This window comes from Glandiceps talaboti, chromosome 9 (assembly GCF_964340395.1).
Source record: "Glandiceps talaboti chromosome 9, keGlaTala1.1, whole genome shotgun sequence".
NCBI lineage: Eukaryota > Metazoa > Hemichordata > Enteropneusta > Spengelidae > Glandiceps > Glandiceps talaboti.
The window spans coordinates 4,269,259-4,284,804 of record NC_135557.1 but is presented as its reverse complement, the minus strand read 5'-3'; the positions used below and the strand labels follow the sequence as shown (position 1 = coordinate 4,284,804).

At 36.3% G+C, this 15,546-nt stretch overlaps 1 protein-coding gene across 1 annotated transcript; it reads right to left on the bottom strand.

Moving 5' to 3' along the window:
- Nucleotides 1–295: 295 nt before the first annotated feature.
- Nucleotides 296–15,326, bottom strand: LOC144440299 (uncharacterized). The gene is made up of 7 exons (XM_078129659.1): nt 14,769–15,326; nt 6,102–6,216; nt 4,339–4,447; nt 3,829–4,030; nt 3,411–3,499; nt 1,657–1,902; nt 296–1,095 (listed from the first exon to the last, which is right to left on the bottom strand). Exons 1-7 carry the CDS (start codon nt 15,250–15,252, stop codon nt 820–822), a joined length of 1,521 nt encoding a protein of 506 aa, XP_077985785.1. The 5' UTR covers nt 15,253–15,326; the 3' UTR covers nt 296–819.
- Nucleotides 15,327–15,546: the final 220 nt, after the last annotated feature.

Genomic DNA, 15,546 nt, shown 5'->3' with positions numbered 1-15,546 from the left:
CTTCAGTTCAAAGTAGATACTCTATTAAAAGGATCATTTAGCTAAGTAACGTTTTTCTTGAATATATTACTTTTTTTCTACATTCAAGTCTTCATTTCTATTTTCAACCCTAAATTTAGATACATAAACCATTGTATGCAGGATGTCACGTGATATGATAATGGGATAAGCATAAACTGCCTAGACGTATATGTTCTGTTACCATGGTTATAACACCAAGGAGCTGTGATAAAAATCACAAATATTCATTTGATTAAATAGCAAACGTCATCAAAACATGCTGTAATCGTCATCAAAACATGCTGTAATCGTCATCGAAAGTATGCAAAGGAACTTCAACAAAGTAAAAAATACAATAAGTCATATTTGTATTTATTTACTGCAGATACACAGAAATAATTTGTTATTCCTGTATCGCATTCAAAGTCATGCTCGCAGTATAATGTAATATTTAAAATAAGTCACTGACAGGCATCCAGTAAAAGTCTGACAAATGAGATGATAGAAAGGCCCAGGTCAGATTGGAATTAAAAGTTAGCTCTTGTCTAACAATTTTAGGTAAAAGGTTTTCAAGAACAACACATTGCAATGATTCTGTGAATAATGTTATCTGTACGTATGTCGATGAGTCCGCTGATGCAATGCACTATAATGCCAAAACTTGTTACCAGGGACTGAATCCCTGGCCTTTAACGAGCACAGTTTGTGCCAAGTTGTGAATCTTGGTCAATTCTGACACGTAGATTCTTGATGTGGCTTAAACAATGGATGAACTATTTCAGTCCACAGACATCAAATTTGTATGTAATGATAATATATTCATGAGGACACACTTGATGGTCGACTTGAGAAACCTTCGTCACTTGAAGATAATCGTTTCTCTCTCTTGACTCTCTTTATTACACGGGTTGTGTTTTTCTGAGACTGCATACACGATTGTTTCTTTCCTGATTCAGTTTTTATTGTCTCTAGTGGAACACATTTCGATGATTCTTCGTGTGTTTTATGTAGATGTGGTGATTGCCTGTTGTATTGCCCTACTTGTTGGTGTGGCTGTGATCCAGGGCGGTAGATATTGTGTAACACTTTGGATACCTAAGGGGAAAACATGAAAAAAATGACAAATAATTTAATGTGAAGCCAAAGAAGATAGGAATTTAAACATTCACGTCTCAAATGTAGGCCGTATGAAAGAATGTTTTAGAAAGACAGTAAACCGAGCTATAGTTGTTCTTGTTTGTTTGTTTGTTTGTTTGTTTGTTTGTTTGTTTGCTTGCTTGCTTGCTTGTCTGTCTGTCTGTCTTTCTTTCTTGTTTCTTTTGGTAGGAGGGGGAGTGCTGCACACTCAAATATAGGTATAGTTTCTCCTAACTTAAGTTTACCATCACTTGTAATGGCAATTGTTAATTAGCATAACCCATGCCAAAAACGATAATCATGTATAGTTTATAAAATTTAATTATCTGACGATATGTTTTAGTAGACTTGTTGGGAACCTCGTTATTATATACATGCAGTTTACCATTTCGTGTGTTTATCTTTAATACAATACATTAAATGTATTGAAATACTAATAAATTCCATTTTAGGAAAGTCAATGTACCCAACATAGGTATTTAATGATATGGTAAATAGAAGCTGCTGAGTGTAACTTACACTTGTATCCTTGGCAACCGTAACAGCTGTGTCAGAATGGTAGTTTTTCATACTCATATCAGCGCCATGACGTAGTAAGGACCTGACAACAGAGATCAGCCCACGACCACTCGCCACATGTAAAGCTGTGTTACCAGAGTACGACTGGGCGTTTACGTCAGCGTTATGCTGTAGTAATAATTCTATGACGTCTTTGCGGTCATTCTCTACGGCGTGAAAGAGAGGAGTGCGTCCACTTTTACCATCCTACAAATAAACAAAAAATAAACAAAAACAATCAACTTATGAACATAAAATAAGTTTAAAGTTGTTTATTTAGTATCGTCAACTTTAATGTCTCTTGCCAATCGCTGTCGATTTGTAGCTTTTTCGTGACCCGAACACAATAAAAATGTTCTATTTACAAGATTGAATTTGAATTTTTGTCATGTTATTACTTATCGTCGTAAATCCATCACACCTCTTTGCGGTAACGGCTAGACCATTACTTATTGCCGTAAATCCATCATACCTCTTTGCGGTTACGGCTAGACCATTACTTATTGCCGTAAATCCATCACACCTCTTTGCGGTTACGGCTAGACCATTACTTATTGCCGTAAATCCATCACACCTCTTTGCGGTAACGGCTAGACCATTACTTATTGCCGTAAATCCATCACACCTCTTTGCGGTTACGGCTAGACCATTACTTATTGCCGTAAATCCATCACACCTCTTTGCGGTTACGGCTAGGCCATTACTTATTGCCGTAAATCCATCACACCTCTTTGCGGTAACGACTAGGCCATTACTCATCGTCGTAAATCCATCACACCTCTTTGCGGTAACTTTACATGCTCTCAATAGAGATTTCTTTGTTGTGTGGTTTTTGTCGAGAGTAATACTGGTGTGATATAATGAAAGTAGCCAATATTTCAAAAACCAAACACTCTGGGTTCATTTTTAAGAGTCTGTCCGTTGCTAGACTCAACGTAATTTATCATTCAAAACTTTACATGACTTTTCTTGTCGTGTGTTTAATGTACTACAACTATTCACCTACATAGACATCAGATGTACATGTAAACGTCGCGGTTAGAATGGATATTAAGAATGTTGGTGTATCGAGGTTTAGAGATTAACAGAGTTCAAATCTCCAACCAATTCGATTGACCTTTTATTACAGAAGGAAGTTGGACTACAAAAATGAGCTGTTGACGTACTGAACTGACTGTAAGGGTTGGTCGTGGTGCAATTATGTAATGGAATACTTGGAAATTAAGCCAACTGTTACAAGTATCAATTATCACTTTATTACCGTAGAGGTTATTCCTAGTAACTTGTTATCACGTGTTTTAACCCGAAACTAACTACACAGAAATTTTATTTATTCATTTAGCCTTGAGTTTAGATATTGCTCATTTAGTAGGCTCTGATGGAATTTTATTCATGTTAACTACATTTTATTCTTGACTAAACCTCGCTCTCCAAAGTTAAGATAAGAAAAAAAAAGAACTTTGAAGATGTATATTTTGATTTTATAGTCTTTGAATTGATAAATCTAAATTCATTTTCTGTAAATGGACGTGTAAGTTTACACACCCTATCGATGTCGGTCTAGTGCACATCAATGTTTATAAAATATTCATTCACCTTAAATACTTTACTTGTATCATGATTTAATCCTATGTTCTCTCTAATGAGTGCATAAGTTGTACACATTAGCTGATAACTATACATATATACATGCATACATATATATATATACTTACAGTAGAGTTGATGTCACTTCCTTTGCTTACGAGGAAAGAAATTACGTCCAAACTACCAAGCAAGACAGCCACGTGGATAGCAGTAAAACCTGGAGATGAGAACGAAATTGAAAGTGCTCTTAAGTATGAAATGGTAATATTCGGAATATTGGCAGTTAAAATTATTGAGTACATATACTATCAAACGATTTTTTTAGACATGACTAAATAATTGTGTAATTTATCGTTAAATAGTTACACAAAGTATTAGTCTTGCCAGACCTCGGCCAGGCTCGGGTCTCTTCTCCAAATGTTGTTGAATAAAAGCCGGTGGAAGAGAGTACTTGAGGCATCGGTATGTTATATACGTGGACAAAATACTTTGAAACAATTTTTAAAAATACTTAAATTATGTGATCTGATAAACCACTTAATTTACCTTCATAATTTTTAGCGTTGAGATCAATAGGATATCTACTACATGACATGAGGGAATGCAGACATTCCATATTTGACCTTTGACACGCAAGATGAATTGAGGTCTGTCCATTTCTGTCTGTAAGATTAACATCTGCTCCTGCCATCATCAGAAGTCTCACCATCTGCCATTGGTTAGTTATTACGGCTAAGTGTAAAGGTGTCTGTAATTGACGAATGGAAATCAATGTTACACAATTCGCTGGTTATAATTTGCAAGTTACGATAAAGGATATGACTGAAGTTGACATTCAACAAGAGAAGTTATGAAAACAGATAGACACCAGAAAATTGATTGACTGACTGACTGACTGACTGACTGACTGACTGACTGACCGATTGATTGATTGATTGATTGATTGATTGATTGATTGATTGATTGATTGATTGATTGATTGATTGATTGATTGATTGATTGATTGATTGATTGATTGATTGATTGATTGATTGATTGATTGATTAAAACACTCACCTGTCTCAAATGATTGTAGATATCTACATTTTTGGCTGACATGGCAACGAGTTGTACCAACCGTTCAACCAACGGAAGATTTGACTGTGCAATAGCGATATGTAGGGGACTGTAAATAAAATAGAAATAAATAATTAGCTATGACATAAATCAACGTTTTCAGGAACTACTGACATTTCAGCTAGTGTGGTTAATTTGTGTTCTGTATAAATCATGATTGATTGATTGATTGATCGATTGATTGATTGATTGATTGATTGATTGATTGATTGATTGATTGATTGATTGATTGATTGATTGATTGATCGATTGATTGATTGATTGACTGACTGACTGACTGACTGACTGACTGACTGACTGACTGACTGACTGACTGACTGACTGACTGATCGACTGATTGACTGACTGACTGACTGATCGACTGATTGATTGGTTGGTTGGTTGGTTGGTTGACTCCGATCGATCGATTGCACAATTAATCAACGACTTCGAAAGTAACAGAGTTTAGTTAAAGTTTGGCTTTCATTTTAGTTTATTCTGTACGCCATATTAATAGCTCCAACTAAAGCTATAACATGCTTGACTGGGTGTGGACCGGAGACGATGAGTAGACAGTCAACTATTCACCACCGTAGGCTATAACCCTAGATATCCTTTATGTGGGTTGTGAGGGGTGGTTATTGGAACTCTTTCACTTTCTCTATCATTTTTAAAGGCCAGTGTTTGAGTCCTACGTTCTCCTATAAGTGTTACTTTATCATTAGATTGAAAGGCCAACTTTGTCCATAGCTCTCTTCGATATCTTTATCTCAATCTAAACTATTGGCCTGACTGTGCTACTGTCTGGTACAGTGTGGACTCGTGTACAAAGATTCAAGAGTTCTTTACACGCCATGTGTACACATACACACGGTAAAAATGAACCCTGGACATAATATCTTGTTTATCAGTCAGATATCACGACGTACGGATTTGCCACGTAACGGGTAAGTGTCTGCAAGCAGCCGGGGAAAACAAAGGGACTGTCCCGAAATACATCTCGCGAGATTTGTTAGAAAAATCGCGAGAGTTTGGATATTTGAACGAGCAAGGTCATTGAAGTAGTAGATTTCGAAGGGACTTCCCCTCTCTCCACATTCCTACTACGATAGCTAAGATAAGGGTTCTATATCGGGGAAATGCCCACATCTACTTTTTTTAGATACTGCAATAAATAGTATACCCATGGCTTCTAACAATAGTTGAATTCACATACACCTTAATTGTTTTCTATCAATAAAAAGACCAGAATTCAGTTGACGGTAGAACGATGATTTGAGACCCAATTGTCTATTGAGTAAAATGATCTCATCAAAACAGTCACCTGCAGATATCTAGTCATTCGCAGAAGACTCTTAAAACGGACAAGACTGAGAGTAAGAGGGTTTGTTACTCATACTAGGCGTTATGTGGGTTATATTAGGTGATGTGATGCAACTATTTTATACACACACTTTTGTAATGGTTTATCTACTTGTAGGCGATAATTCCCTCATGTTAATAACACGTGTATGTCCAACTCTAGCGACAAAAATATACACGAAATATGTATGTTTCACTATAATAATTATAAATATAATTAAAACGTGTTTCGTCTGGGTTTTTTTTTACAGCCAAACTTGAAACTGATTGAACAGTTTGCTTGAACTCTAACCTCTGGCATTTATTTACAATAATGTGCTTACATCGAAAAGTCAAATTTTCAAAATATATTAAATACTTACGTATCTCCGTCTTCATCTTGCAGCGTTGCTAGGTGACACTCTGCGGCTGTCAAAAGACTTGTTCGTGAATCAACAACCCCCTGTACAGGTGTAACTGGCGTGCTACCATAGAGACCTGAAATTTGAACCAGAACGGCAGACATTTTGAATGTGTTCACCATTCACACTCTGGACTCTAGACTCTGCTGCACGAAGACAACGTTCGTATATGGCAGCCAGACTAGTACTGTAGCGTCACATCAAACTGCCTTGCAAGAGGGCACAGTTTTCCCCTGACTTATCAACCCCCGCACAACTGACAACCATTCATTAACATGATTAAGAAATGCATGACCTACATTACCCAAATTTGTTTCGGGCTTTCCCATTTTGTCAGTGATGACGTGGTCACCGGGAAAGTACCATCATATAAAATACCGTGAACTCACTTGAACTCGGCTTTCCTCGCCGAGTAATAACAACTACATACACACTATCGTCTCCTGATTGCATCGTGCACAAATAGGGGCTTTCCCTTCAACCTGAGAAAAGGTATATTGGTTTTTAATGTGTGCGTTTTTTCTTTCGCTTTGTGGTTTCAAAAATTAACCAACCACAGTGAAGCTATAATTCGTAGAAACGGCACACTTCATACAAACACACTGCGCACTGAGTTTGCCTATCCAATACTACGTAATAGGGACTGTCCCGTAAGTTTATACATATTCATGAGTTTATGACATTTCAATGGAGTCTATATCGATTGTTGTCACGTGGTTTTCACTCAGACTCGGTACTTCCCCGGCAAAGTCCCAAGACGTACACTTTACTAGATCCACGTTCCTCCTTTACATACAATGGAAGGCAGTTTAGAGTCAACAGATTAATACCCGGAAATACCCGAAATGTGAATGATTGCATAATAAATATCATGCGTTGTTCGATTTCGCATTCGAAGTTCTGTCATAATTATGCAACTATACGTGTTATACTAGATGATGCTTTGTTAGCATGCTGAAATCTGTCTGGCCAGAATTGTTGGAACATTTGGAAGGATATATATATATATATATATATATATATATATATATATATATATATATATATATATATATATATATATATATATATATATATATAAACATAAATGAAAACTGGATGATCTCAACAAAAACTCAATCAAAGGGTTTCCAGAAATTCTAATATTGCGATTAGATTTCACCATAAGGTATCATTACATATATGGATTTCAGCTAATATAGAACCATCATCGTAAACCACAGCCTCTTTTACGGCACCGTCCAAGACGCACCACAGCCTCTTTTACGGCAGCATCCAAGACGCACCACAGTCTCTTTTACGACACCGTTCTCGTTGCTTCAACAGAAATACTCGTATGTGCTCCGGCTTTACGAGAATGGTATAGAATTATTATTTGTTTGTTTGCTTTTGTGTTTGTTTGTTTGTTTGTTGTTTGTTTGTTTGTTTGTTTGTTTGTTTGTTTGTTTGTTTGTTTGTTTGTGTGTTTGTGTGTTTGTTTGTTTGTTTGTGTGTTTGTTTGTTTTTAGTTTTTGTTTGTTTAGGTTTTTTTTCTAAATTTAGTTGCATCTGACATGCATCATTGTTTTATGTTTGGGTTTTCGTTGTTTCTACGGTAAACCTATTTCAACCAAATTAATCATTTTTTTGAACTTTGAATTGATTAACAATGATGCGGGGGGCACGTTATGAAACGGTTGTCATAGAAACTGAGCATGCGCATTACAAGGTGTACTCAGGTGTAACTGAATAGTGTGACTTTATTAAGACAGGTGAAGATAAGTTTAACCTACATTGTTTAGAATATAAAACTTGCTGTCGTATCAGATAAGTTGAAAATAAATTTAGAAGTCGTGATATCCAACTGATTCAATACTGATAACCCACGTGGACTGTTACCACTAGCAACACGTTGAGACACGATTACACTTACTCACTATTATACTATAGACACTGTTGACGAAAAGAAAATACACAAAATATCTGAATAAAGTTATTAATATTAATAGGAATATTGGTGTGAGGAGAAGGCTACACAATACAGCTACCACCCTTTCAAATGTATCTCATTAAGTTAGGGAGTTGAACACCAACGGTACACAGTAGTACCTTAATCGTGGTTTCACAAAATTGGAAAGTCACAAATGGTTCTGTATCTCAGTTAGAAAAAAAATGTAGTCACTCATATATTCAGAGAATAATGTTGTAGTTTTGCCAGCTATGGTTAGTGTAGTATGAAGGCAATCATGTGTGTTATCATTGATAAACACAATTACTTCGTGGAATTTGACACGGATGTTCTGGGAATTTACATTTTATCGCCATATCCTGTTTTAGCAGGACCCAAATTATCGAGATAAAATAGCGAAGCCTGGATGACCCCTGACCCCGACCTTATTAAAGTATTTTCATGTCTGATCTATGCATCACGACTTTTCAAAAGCCGAATTCTTCAAAACTAAAATAACACAAAGTGTTTCTGAGTGTACGACACACGTACACTTGCCAACATTTACTGATATCATCTAAACACTTCTACACGTGTTTGAACTTTCATACATGGTGCCAGCAAAAGAACGAGGGATTTTCCCGCCACATTCCCTCAAGTGTTGTGTGTTTACCATCTTTCTCTTTTACTCGGCCATCACAGTAATAACTTGAATATCCTTGAACCTGCACTAGTCGTAATGGAGGCATTGTTAGATAAGACAACCTAACATTGTGTTCACTGCAAATTAGACATTAATAATTGTAAATGTCAATTAGAATCTAATTTTATCTGTATTGTAACAGTAATGAGTTGAAATTGGGAGTCATTGGGTGCTAACTGTTGGGTGTGGACCCAAATCGGATATATTGCATAGACATACTATATGTACTGTTATATTAATAGATTAACCCAAAGGTGATTTGTTCAGCGTGCATGACATTACGGGAAAGTTATTACTATTTTGTGAGATTTACTTTAATAAATAATTCTAGTTACAGCTTTAGTGTGTAATTTTAGTTAGTACGAACTCTTTCACTTTTTTTCATGTTCTCTCATCCGTCATTGAAATTTACTCTCAAACTCTAACAGTGGAAACCAAAACAGTGAAGGAACGTTAATCTTGTTTTAACAACTAAGTTTACAGTTAACCGCTTTTTAAAGTCGGTCGTTCAATTCAAGTTCTACTGCTTGTCATTTTACCGCAATTCTTCTGATCGCTAAGTCTTATATCTACACCCCATTCCATGTTAGTGTTCACGATCACTGACCCTGTTTGATACAACCACACAGAAACCAATACGAAACTGTCACACATTAAAATTAAAAAAAATATCAAGATTGAATAAATACATATTGTTTGGGACACTTTGTCTAAATAAATTGAACTCATATGCCACCATATCTGTATGTATTTTGTATAACGTCAGAACATACAGTGAATTTCACAATACTTTTAAGCTTTACTATTTGATACAACCACGCAGAAACCAAGAAGAAACTGCATATGCCACACTTCAATAGCAGGATGGCATTTCTTGCTACATTTAGTCTAAATGAAATAAACCATTTAAATGTATTGCAACTCTATGCAGACATTCAGGCGTCAATGTTTTTCTTAGTATCAAACACCAGATGTAGGGCGCATAAAATGTTCTTTTGCGGTGATCGTTTGAAGTCTGTATGGTAGTATGTGTAGTTCATTTTACTTCTAAAGGCAAAATGTAGCAAGAAACTGTACTCATTCAATCGTCGTATCTCAGTGCCCGTAGCATGTCCAGTTTCTCATTTGCATGGTTGTATCAAACAGAAAAGTTGGATGGTATTGTGAAATTCACTGTATGACATTCTGTTGTCGTGATAATAAACACATGTCTGTTTCACATGTCATTGAATAGAGACGAATAAATCAATATATTATTAGAAATGTACATGAATATATTGAACCGTACAGTCAACATCCAATTATGACAAACTATATACAACTCTTTGATATTTGTTTGCTTGTACAATTGTTTGTTTGCTTGGTTTTTTTTGGTCTGTCTGTCTGTCTGTCTGTCTGTCTGCTTGCCTTCTTGCTTGCTAGAGAGGGAAGGAAAGACACGATTATTCTTATCGAATAAAATCAGTTAGATAATGTTACAGAACTGCGTTTGATTACAATAATTGCCCTCTGTGTTTGTCCGCTTTTATATTTAATTTCGGCCAATATCAACTTAGCACTGAAGTGTACGTTTCTGGCGGCAGAAGTACACCATGCAATCAAGTTCACAGAAATATTTCGTCATTTCGATTGGACCTGTATGTAATAAACGACATTGAAATAAACAGCTAGATGACGTCACGGTGTTAGAACTCCATGATTATACCTAAATGACTTGTGTAAGACACGTCGTCATCGTCTGAAGTCGGAAAATCATTGACAAATTAAATGTACCTCCATATTTTTATATTCCTAAACAGCTCCCTTTCACGGTTTCGTCAAATTAAAAAAAAATTAACAAAGAAAAAAGAAAATGAAAATATAGCCACCACCAGAAAACAATGTTGACATTAATCGAACACAATCCGACAGCTTGACGGAAGAATTGATAACAATACTCGTTCTCTAAGGTTTATCAGACTGACATAAATGACACTAATTCATTCCTCTCCTGAAATGCTGTCAGTTTACTTTGTATGTATTGTACTCTTGACAAAATGACGGAAAAAATTAGAAGTCCATGTAATGAAAATTATGTTAAAAACTTGTTTGCTTCCTGGCAATCCGTCATGGTGTCATGCTAAGGGTGGAACTCACCTTTTGAGGGTAGGTGGTAAAGGTTCACCTTTTGAGGGTAGGGCCAAGGGTTCTAAATTTGACGTGATTCTGAGCATTCATAGTTGGGAGAGCTCTTCACATGGCTTGAAACTTTTGGGTGCTGGGAGATTTTACGGACTCGAGCTTGGGTTGGCAGGAATATGGATAAAAAGCTTGATAGTTTTTGCGTTGGTTTATTTATTTTGTCTAACGTTTTCCAAGTTTTAGATGATCAAATATGTCGGCAAGCACACAGTCAGATTCGTACCTGTGTACAGCTGTTAGTCCAGTCATATGTATTCTAATGACAGTACCTATTATAGGTTATAATTGACTCTAGCATATTCAACACAATAAAGGTATTACTGGCACAATTTGGGATGTGTAGAGAAAATAATGTATGAGTTGATAATAGTCATATAGGAGTTGATAATAGTCATATAGGAGTTGATAATAGTCATATAGGAGTTGATAATAGTCATATAGGAGTTGATAATAGTCATATAGGAGTTGATAATAGTCATATAGGAGTTGATAATAGTCATATAGGAGTTGATAATAGTCATATAGGAGTTGATAATAGTCATATAGGAGTTGATAATAGTCATATAGGAGTTGATAATAGTCATATATGAGTTGATAATAGTCATATATGAGTTGATAATAGTCATATAAGAGTTGATAATAGTCATATAGGAGTTGATAATAGTCATATATGAGTTGCTAATAGTCATATAGGAGTTGATAATAGTCATATAGGAGTTGATAATAGTCATATAGGAGTTGATAATAGTCATATAGGAGTTGATAATAGTCATATAGGAGTTGATAATAGTCACACGTGATATGCACACACCAACCAGGGACAATATTGTCCACACAGATACTATAGTTTGATTTGATGAATGATGGCCAAAATTTACAATATGTAATTGTGTTTATAAATGTTAGTAAGTAATTATAATACTGATGGTTTGATTTAGTCACCATAGTTATAAATTCAACTATGACATTTACTTGCACCGAGGCACGTGATATGCTGAATCATTCGAAAGCCCCCAGGCCGGCTTTTTTTAGTAGTTTTTTTTTACTCTGGTAAACAAGCATACAATAGTTAGTGAAATACTACTAACAAAGGGAGTGAACTTATCGACATCGTTTATAGGACAACTTTGAGGAAATAACCTTTATAGGCGGAAAAAAGGTAAACTGTTACTGGTCAACAATTATCCAAGAGGTTGTAGGTAAATGCATGTCAGTACATGCCAATAGATTATATAAAATTCACAAATTCTGATCCCAGGAGATTTACGCCGAAAAATTTGCGTTCAATTCAGGACTGCGCGTGGGCAACGCACACACTAAAAACTCACGCACGCACACACGCACTTACGCCGAATATACGTGAGAGAGTTTCAGGAAAACTTTCGGGCACACCTACTGCGATAATACAGACATCAGCTATCCTAACAGAGGATTTCTTGCAACTGTAGACTTTGTCTGGCGTTTCACCTCGTTTTAGTCAACCTGTATGTCACCATATATCCATATTATATATCCGCCTTGTCCAGTCACGACATAGCCTACTATACAGGGCGGTGACGTGATATGCAGATAAAAGAATTGAATCATTCAACACGATGTACATGCTTAGATCTAGAGGAACGACTACTACAGTACAGAATGGAACTGACTCACTGATCCGTCAACAACTGTCACTATTACCTTGAAAGGACAAAAATAGTTCAAATATAGATTTAAAAAGAATTTTTTTCCAATTTATTCATTTAAGAGTCAACAGCGACCCACATTTTTATACGACAGGTGACAAAAACCGAAGCGAAGGTGTAAGCCGAATGTTTAGAGGAATGTGTACACCGGTCCACGTAGACTCGACTGCATTATTTGTAAAAATTAATCCATAAACTTTAACATTTTTCAGAATTATCCCAATGAAAGTTAAGATATAAAATGAAGACGTAAAAAGTGGGGTTCGCCATCTTGATACACAAAACGTACATGTATGTGCCATTAGTCAGGCTTCACCGACAAGTTGGCGGCCATTTTGACTACACGTTAATGTCGTGAAAAACTAAAGACGTAATTTTATCATCTATTCCTAAATCCAGATTCATTTCATGGACCTCTGTGTTGTGTTTTTTCTTGGCTCTTTGAAAAAAATTGCGTCAGGAGTTTCTTTTTCCAAAAACAAGTCTTTTATTTGAAATCGTTCTGTTTCTAAAGTTTGCTCCGTAATTATGTACCTCTAACCATTACGTAGACATCACGTGACTTTCCCCGGTAAATAAATTCTTAGACTTCGATCTACATATCGACTTCCTTGTACCTACGTGCATCACACGACTATGAGGTTAATATATTTATTTGAAGCACCTAGACAACATCGGTACTTTCCCGGTAGCAAACACGGAAACTGGTTTTGTCTACCTGGTGTATTATTGTTCTTGAGCAAAGCAACTTTTCCAAAATAACAAATTATATATAACAAATCAAAAATAGTGCATGTAGATGGGTGCCGGTATGATTGTATAAGGCTTTTAAGAACAGTGATGTAAAAGAATTCCTAGTTATCAAGTATGAAATCACGAATTAAATCAACACGGGAGTTTACCCGCCTCGTCGTCCCGAGGTGTGTAACGAGTGTCGGTACAAACGTTCACAGCAGATTTTCCGAAGTTAGCCGCCTTGTTGTCTCAGAGTATGCAAGGGACAGTGAATAGACAAGTTAAAAAAAGGAGTTAATAGCAACGGATTTTGCAATGAATTTACTTCAACGTGAGATTTAGTCAAATGCTTAGCAAAAAGCTACTTTTACCCCAAGGTTTATGTGTCAGTTACTTATGACAATTTAATAGAATGGGCATATGATCAATTTATGATAACTGTTACTAAAATAAGACTGAGGAGAAAATTAGATTAAAATTTGACTTTTCAAACTCTTTTCTGGTTTCCAACAGTAAGGTCGTACCTACGGCAAAGTATGGACAAATAATATGTTTACAAGTTCTTCTCTTCGCTACCACTAATTTGTCAAAATCATCATATGTTGTAAATATTTCAGACTGAAGAAACAAAATCGTTGAATGTTCCACACTTTTTATATTTTTCATAAATTCATAAAATTTGTTTCAATGTACGATAGAGGATATACCTTGATACGTCCTGAATAGTCATAGATTACTGTCGAGTCGTGGGGGTTGTTATTTCCTCCAATTATGCAATGGGGGGAAGTGGAGGGGAGGGGAGGGGGCGATAGCCAAAATCCCGGCTGACTTGACTCACGGCTAATATCAATATTATAGGTTGTACTATAGCATATGGAAAAAGACCAATACTATTACCTATATGGTGCCACAGACACGATACAAGACTGGTTGTGTGTTTGTGTTTGTGTTTGTTTGTATGTGGGTTTGTTTGTTTGTTTGTTTGTTTGTTTGCCAACTGTGTTGTCTACTATGTCTTCGAGCAATACGAAACTTGTTTTGTTTTGTACTCGTGCTTAAGGTGGGAAACATGGTCAAGATTCGATGTTTCATTTTTTCATGAAAAGTACTTATTAGTTCTACATGAGATCACTTTTGTAACCAGTATAAAACGATGTGATATTATGATAGTATGTCCTTGCATACCAATTACCGATTATCAATAGATTGTCTATTTCCGTCTATTTTATCACTATATATAATCAGATATATAGTCTAATAGATGACTAACCGTAACACTCTGTAAGCCTGAGAATTATTTAATTTATCAACGCAAAACTATTGTTGCTGTTGTTTGGTTAATCTTCTCGTTACGGCCCGTTAAGTTTTAAATATATATGAATATTTTAAGAACTCACCCTGTTTTTCCGTTGTGTACGGTGAGTAATTCGTCCGCTGTCGTTTACTATGGTCAACATTTTCGTCTTGTAAACAGTCTGTGCAATTTGGTACACCACAATCTCTTGGTCTTTTCGCTGCCACCGTACCATGAATCTCACGGAGTCCGTCAGAAAATTTAGGAATAAGAGAGGAAGACGAAACTGGGTAAGTTTTAAAACTGTTATGAGCCGACGCTGTAAGTGGTAAACTGCTTTGTAGGACTGTTACGGCTGTTGTACGTACTACTGGTATAGGGTAGTGTATTCCGTGATGATATGCAGCTGACGGTGGAGACGTTGGATAGCCCAAGGGCGCAGGTGGGCAACCGGGACACATACATGGATAGGCCGCCGATACTGTCGATGCCTGCATATTTGTATTCTTTGTATCACCTGGTCGTACGCATAGATCACCCGTGGACGCTAGATTCGGACTGCCTGTTTTAGCTTCAGATAACACCATTATGACCTATCTGCTATCTGAACTATTACGAACTTTTTACGTCGACTTAACTTGTCACAATTAAAGCGTTATGTTTTAGACTGCCTAGCTAAGTAATAATTTGATTTGAGTAACGAGACACGTCTTTATATACGAAATGTCCAGGCTGATTACAATAACAAAGGGGTATGAACCAATCATGGGACCCGTACCATAGGTACTATTAGAGTAATGGTCAGGTGTCAACCGGGGATTCCCCTTCAGTGTCCCTACCACTTATCACGTGATGGTGCACTTGGCGAACTGTCAAACTGG